A 6,971-nucleotide genomic window follows, 5' to 3' on the forward strand; every position below is an offset into this window, starting at 1 on the left:
AGTTCACTATCTTTAAACTCTTTAAAATAAAAAATATAAACAATTAAATAAAAAATGATAAATTTTTAATAATTGAAGAAATTACGAAAGAGACAAAAAAAAAAATAGAAGACTCATAGATAATTGTAATGTTTTGAAAATCGGATTGATTATTAAATTGGTGTGGATATTAGATCACTAGTTTATTGACTGGATCACATGTCTAATCACGTGATTAAACCAATTTAAACTAAATAATTCAGTTGACTAAATTAGTCTCTATAACAAAATTATATATTTTATTAAATCGGTCAAATCAGATGACTCAAATTTCAAAATGTCATAATTTTACATATTCATTCTTTAAATTAAAATTCAAAATATTATCATCACACACAACAAAATAATACAAAATATAAATTTAAATAAGTTTTAAACTGTAGATCTAATTGCAAACGGAAAAACTTGTTCTGAATAAGTTTTGAATAACATCTAATTATATATTTTTTAAAATTATCAAAGTCGTTTTGTTCGGAAAAAAACATGCATTTAACGCGTCGATTCATCTGTTTTTACCAATTTTGACCGGTTTTGGTCGGTTTTCACTGATTCAATAGCATATTCGTTCCAGTAATTCGACCCAACTGACGACCTTTCCGATTCTCAATTCGAGTGGTCCGACCGCCCAGTTCGATCTGATTTAAAAAACACCGGATAATAGGATTAAAAAAACTATAATTAACACAAAAAAATTAAAAAACTTATAAACCGTTAGATCAAAATATATATTGAAAATAATAGTTTAAAAAAACATAGACCGTTGGATCAAGTTCAGACCATAAACCCTCAAAGTTGGAAGAAATTACAACAAAAACAACACTGAAATTCAAGAATCACAATGGCAATACAGGAAGAAAACAAAACTCCTAACTACCTACTACTATAACAAAATGGTACTACTTCTATTGAGAAGAGCGTGTTTTTTCAACTCTCACCAAAACACTCGCAGGTTTTTCTTCCTTCTTCATTTTCATTCGTCGATTCTAATCTTCTTCATTTCCAAACGCTACCAGGTTTCTTCAAATTCAAACCCCTTTCTCTTTTCAACCTTTTTCTTTTATATCTTCAACTCATTTCGTTTTTCACCGTTACCGAATTTTAGGGTTTTAATAATCTCCCAATATTTATTGAACTTTCCCCTTTGATTTGTTCATGATTGGTGTTTTACTTAGTTGTTATGGTAGTTCTTTAATTTCTTTTAAGTCTTCTCAGTATTAATTAGATTGTTGTCTTTATCTGTTGACTGTTTATGAGTTTCTGGATTGATTAGGGTTTTGCATGTAACTTCATTTTGATTTTCTTTTTTTTTTTTCTTTAAGGTTTTGGAATTTGAACATTGCTTGTTTGGTGTGGTGGTGGAATTGTATGAGAAATGGTGTCATTGCCATAGTAAGTTTGTTCATTGTTTATGTTGAGATGATTTTTTGAACTGTGTTAGTTTTTTTTTCTTCTTGATTTGTGATAGTGTAGTGTAGGTATAGTTTTGATTTGAATCAAATGTGGGGATGGCAGGTTTAGACTAGACATAGCAATCATGCTCAAGAGAGGGGGGAACAGAGAAAAGAAGAAGGGAAACAAAAGAGATCAGAGTCTTAATTTTTTTAGCCGAAAGAAAGTGGGTTATGGGTATGTTGTAAATATTCTCTTCATAAGAGAAGTTATTAAGAAAGATCTTGAGATTAAGGATTTGGATAGAAGCATGGTCCTAGATAGAACATTATGGCGCAGTTGATCCATGTAGCCGACCCTACTTAATGGGATAAGTTTTGGTTGTTGATCCATGTAGCCGACCCTACTTAATGGGATAAGTTTTGGTTGTTGTTGTGTCTGATTAATTCAGATATCCCACCTTTTATAAGATATGAAAAATATCTTAATGCTAATCTTTTTTGGGTGAAAATCTTACTGCTTATCTTATTCTACTTGTGGTGGTAGGCAAAATACTGATTCATAAGTTTTATGTTTAGAAATCTGTTTGCAATATCAACAGCTCCTTCCTTTTTTGAAGAGTTTTTGGTTGATGTGGGATCTAATATTTGTAAGTTGTACATAAACTGCAGGGTCAATCTGAATGTGAAGGCTGTAGTTTTTTGACGGGATTTATGCTTTGTGGGCTATATAACTTGCTGTCTTCACTTGTCAGGGTTTGAAATTTGGACTTTTGATGGACTGCAATAAAGAAGAGGCCTTAAGGGCCAAGGATATTGCTGAAAAGAAAATGGAAAGCAAAGATTTCATAGGGGCTCGTACATTTGTCAATAAGGCTCAAAAACTATATCCCGATCTGGAGAATATCGCTCAAATGCTTGTTATTTGTGATGTGCATTGCTCTGCTGAGCCAAAATTACAAGGTAATACAAATGTGGTGGACTGGTATAAAGTTTTACAAATTGATCGCAATGATAATGATGCAATAATTAAGAAGCAGTACAAGAAGTTTGCTCTCCAACTCCATCCTGACAAAAACAAGTTTGCTGGTGCAGAAGCTGCATTTAAGCTGATTGGAGAAGCTCAAAGAGTTCTTTTGGATAGAGATAAACGTTTATTACTTAACATGAGCTTGAGCAAGTTTTCAATGAGCAGAACTGCCATGCCATCTCATCAACGGAGTGTTCCAGTGAATTTTAATCCTGTAATGCAAACTAATTTCCGGCCCATTTTCACAAACATAAATCCTCAGCAGCCGCAACCGCAGCCACCGCAATCACAGCCGCCGCAACCGCAGCAGTCTAAGCATCCATTTCAGCATGGGCTTAATGCTGGTGACGGTTCTACTTTTTGGACTATGTGCTCATTTTGTTCAGTGAAGTTTGAGTATTACCGGTCAGTTTTAAATAGATCTCTTCGCTGTCAACGTTGCAGTAAGCCCTTCGTTGCATATGAGGTGGATCCGCATGGTACCAAACCAGCAACTAATTCAAGTCGGAAAACTTTTGGCCATCAGAACAATACTCCGAATCATGTTGCTTCTAAGGTTGATGTTGGATCTCAAGGTGGTTTGCGTGCTCAGAGGTCCAATAAGGAATCTCATCATAAGAAAGGCTCTACTTCAAATGTCTCTGCAAAGCCAAATGAAAAGAGAAAGAGAAAGCATATAGTACATTCCAGTGAAAGTTCCGAGTCTATAGGCAGCACTGATTCTGAAGATGAAGATGATTCATTTTCTAACAATGGTTTTCCTGGTGTTTCGACTTCTAGAGATGAGCGTCCACGTAGATCTACACGGCAAAAGCACCAGGTTTCCTACAACGAGAATGTAAGTGATAATGATGATGAGTTGGAACCTTCAAAACAGGGTAAGGAAAGTGTTTCACCCCAAAGTGATCGTGAAAATAATCAGGAGGAAACTGAAACAAATGATCAGAATGGTTTGGCTGCTGGTCTGAAAGATGATTTGAAAGGGGTAAAGCAGCAGAAGCAAAAAATTAATTCTGAAGAGAGCTTAAAAAATATAGATGTAAAAATTAAGGAGGTGGGAGGAAAAGAAACAGCGGGCAGCTCAAAGATTGATGAAGTTTCAGATCATTCAGACTCCAAATCATCAAATCATTCAGATGGTTTTGTTTATCCTGATCCAGAGTTCAGTGACTTTGACAAAGACAAGAAAGAGGGATGCTTCACTCCCGGGCAGATTTGGGCTGTTTATGATGACACAGATGGCATGCCTAGATTCTACGCTCTAATCAAAAAAGTTTTTTCTCCTGGATTCAAGTTGCAGATAACTTGGCTCGAGGCAGATCCTGATGACGAAGATGAACTCAGGTGGATTGAGGAGAAACTGCCAAGTTCCTGTGGGAAATATAAACTTGGTAAGACTGTAACCATTAAAGATCAACCGATGTTCTCTCATCTGACTTTATGGGAAAGGATTACCCGTACTACTTTTAAAGTGTATCCTAGAAAAGGAGAAACTTGGGCTCTTTTTAAGAATTGGGATATTAAATGGTATCTGGATGCTGAATCTCATCAGAAGTATGATTTGGAATATGTTGAGATCTTGTCGGATTATGTTGAAGGCGCAGGAGTAATTGTTGCATACTTGGCTAAGTTGAAAGGTTATGTGAGCCTCTTCTCTCGAATTACAAATGGAGGTACCCAACCATTTCAAATATCACCAGCTGAGTTGTTCAGATTCTCTCATAGGATTCCATCTTTTAAAATGACTGGTCAGGAAAGAGCAGGCGTTCCTGAAGGATGTTATGAGCTCGATCCTATATCCTTGCCGATAGAAGAGATTGGCGCTCCTGATGATTTAGAAGTGAACGTTGCATCTTCTGCCAAGGTGAATTTGGAAAAAAGCGAATCAGTAGAGAAGAAGGACCCTGTTGATCATATTGATGATGTTAGTGCTCCATCAGCTTCGGTCCCAGATTCTTTTGAAGTTCCAGACCCTTCGTTCTACCAATTTGATGCTGAGAGGTCTCATGAAAAGTTTGAGGCTGGCCAGATTTGGGCATTTTATGGTGATGAGGACGAACTTCCAAAATACTACGGCCAGATTAAAGGGGTTAGGAGGATTGGCCCAAAAATTGAGTTGGAAGTATTTTATCTTACTGACTGCTGGCTACCTAAGAAAGTTATTAGATGGGATGATAAAGATATGATCATTTCTTGTGGAAGATTTAAAGTCAAGCCAAATGCCAAGCTTTGCACTTACAGCAACACCAATTCTATTTCACATCAGGTGCATCCTAGTTCTATTTCACATCAGGTGTATGAAATTTTTCCGCGGAAGGGTGAAATTTGGGCATTATATAGGGACTGGACGACTAAAATCAAACGTTCTGATTTGAAAAACTGGAAGTATGATATAGTGGAAATTATTGAAGACGGTGATATGTGGACAGATGTTTTGTTTCTAGAGAAGGTAAGTGGTTACTGTTCAGTTTTTAAGGGCAAGTTAAGTAGCGGAGGATCAACGATGACCATGACGATCTCAAAGAATGAGGTGCTCAAATTTTCCCACAAGATACCTGCTTTCAAACTTACAGAAGAACATGGCAACAATCTGAGAGGCTTCTGGGAACTTGATCCGGGTGCAATACCACTGCATTATCTTAGCAAGGAATGATTCGCCGAATTGGAGTGTTTTATCAAGAAGCCTTGTTTAACTGTATTAGTCTTAAACTGTTTAGTCAGGGAGCAACATTTGCTAACCGGATAATTTTTTAGACAGGTTTTTGGTTTTGTTTCTCTGCTGCCAGTTGAATTTGTCGTCTACAAAACTTAGAGACAGAGTACTATGTTTTTTAATAGATGAAAATGAATGCTAAACTTGTTTAGTTGATAATTTGCATAGTTAAGTGTATTTTAACTGGATCTTATTATTATCAAATGGCTCAAGATGATTTGTTCTGGTAGGGAAGTTTTTTTTCTGAGAAACAGGGACACATTAATAAGCTCCAGATGAAAACACAAGGAGAGAGCAAAAGGCATGCATAGAGTGCAATGCAAATCAAACAGAAAGAAACTTTTAAACGATCATCTTGAAAACGCATCATATTCGCCACAAACTGTAAATACACTCCCAAGTTACATCAGAAAAATAATACAAAACACTCTTTTTCTTCATGCCAGTTTTCCAGTATCTTCAAAAACCAATTGTTCATTTAAGACTTGTTCTTTTATACTCATTTTTTATTCTTGTATATCTGAATTCTAAACTTACATTGTAAAAAGTTGGATGTTCAACACTGAATCGGAAAACAAATTAATTTCATACAAATTTCCAAAACCACTCCAAATAGCCTCAACCGAGCAAACTTGACAATTGGGTGATGCTACGAAGATCCCATTCTTACCGTGCTACAGTCACGTGATTCCAATTCAGTAATACGTATTTCGGATATAAAACACAAGGGGGCATTTGGTCTAGTGGTATGATTCTCGCTTTGGGTGCGAGAGGTCCGGAGTTCGATTCTCCGAATGCCCCATTTTTACCACCTTTTCAACGTCAGGCATTCACTAATTTTTACGCTTGCTCCAAAAATATAAAACATCTCTCATTTAGTAACCAAACTTCCTATATAGAGAGAAGGAAGGGGGTTGTTTGGTCAATTTTTGTGTGTTTCAAATCTTCAACCAGGGTAAAGTTTGAATACAATATTAGAGCTTGGAAAATTAAATTACAGATAATTGGTAATATAAGATGCAAAGAGGAATCAATGGACAAAATTATTTTTTGTCTTTAAAATGATATTTTGAAAAAAATTCTTCTATTTCCTCCACATTTTCATACTGAATGGCGAGTCTAAAAAATTTGTATGCGTTTTATTTGAAAAATTGTTTTCACTTTTTTTTAGAATGGTCATCTTTAAAAGTTTTTTATTTTTTTATTAACAAATTATAAATAAATATATAAAATAGAAAATATGTTTATAAAGTAAATAGTCATATATTTTTAATAAAGTTATTTAGCAAAATACTTTATATACTTCTTTAGATTTTTTTTATATGCACTATCACAACTGTTAAATTTTTGTAAATTATTTAAATCATTTTTAAAATAATATTTATGAGTGTTTGTGATGCATTATCAATATAAAAATTTGGTTTAATATTTTTTTTTAGAACACTAAACAAAACCACACAAAAATAAAAGTTATTTTTGCAATGTGTAGACTAATGTGCAGGCTAATGTTACATATGTTTAGGAGACTCTTAATAACATTCAGAAAGTAATTACGAACCAGGGTCATTTATGATCTTTTTCACCATTAAGAAAAAGTTGCTCAAATCAAGCTGGACGAAATGCTTAATCTAGAATAAGTCTTATTAACTGGTGTGTCAATGGTGATAGGAAGACCAAGTTTTTTCATAAATATGCTCAAATTAAAAGAAGTATTAATCTAACCAGCTCTCTTAACATTGATGGTGTTATAACTACTAATATGGACACATTTGAGTCTTTTTCCTCAAGTTAGTACAAAAAG

At 34.6% G+C, this 6,971-nt stretch overlaps 1 protein-coding gene and 1 non-coding gene across 5 annotated transcripts; both read left to right on the forward strand.

Moving 5' to 3' along the window:
• The first annotated feature begins 873 nt into the window (after window positions 1–873).
• LOC131631554 (uncharacterized) lies at window positions 874–5,347 on the forward strand. 4 transcript variants are annotated; one of them, XM_058902353.1, is made up of 3 exons: window positions 911–988; window positions 1,359–1,428; window positions 2,100–5,347. In XM_058902353.1, the coding sequence occupies exon 3, from the start codon at window positions 2,204–2,206 to the stop codon at window positions 5,108–5,110; it is 2,907 nt and encodes a 968-aa protein (XP_058758336.1). In that variant the 5' UTR covers window positions 911–988; window positions 1,359–1,428; window positions 2,100–2,203; the 3' UTR covers window positions 5,111–5,347. The 4 variants fall into 4 exon arrangements, with proteins under 4 accessions (XP_058758337.1, XP_058758335.1, XP_058758336.1 ...); XM_058902351.1 differs by having other exon boundaries at window positions 921–1,052; XM_058902354.1 differs by lacking the exon at window positions 1,359–1,428 and having other exon boundaries at window positions 874–988.
• Window positions 5,348–5,899: 552 nt separating this feature from the next.
• TRNAP-UGG (transfer RNA proline (anticodon UGG)) lies at window positions 5,900–5,971 on the forward strand. The gene has a single exon. It is a non-coding gene; the product is annotated as a tRNA-Pro (tRNA).
• Window positions 5,972–6,971: the final 1,000 nt, after the last annotated feature.

The sequence above is a fragment of the Vicia villosa genome, unplaced genomic scaffold (genome assembly GCF_029867415.1).
Source record: "Vicia villosa cultivar HV-30 ecotype Madison, WI unplaced genomic scaffold, Vvil1.0 ctg.000843F_1_1, whole genome shotgun sequence".
NCBI lineage: Eukaryota > Viridiplantae > Streptophyta > Magnoliopsida > Fabales > Fabaceae > Vicia > Vicia villosa.

Excerpts from the sequence above, each read along its gene's own strand:
- LOC131631554 (XM_058902354.1), top strand. The coding sequence starts at position 2,204 with ATGGACTGCAATAAAGAAGAGGCCTTAAGGGCCAAGGATATTGCTGAA.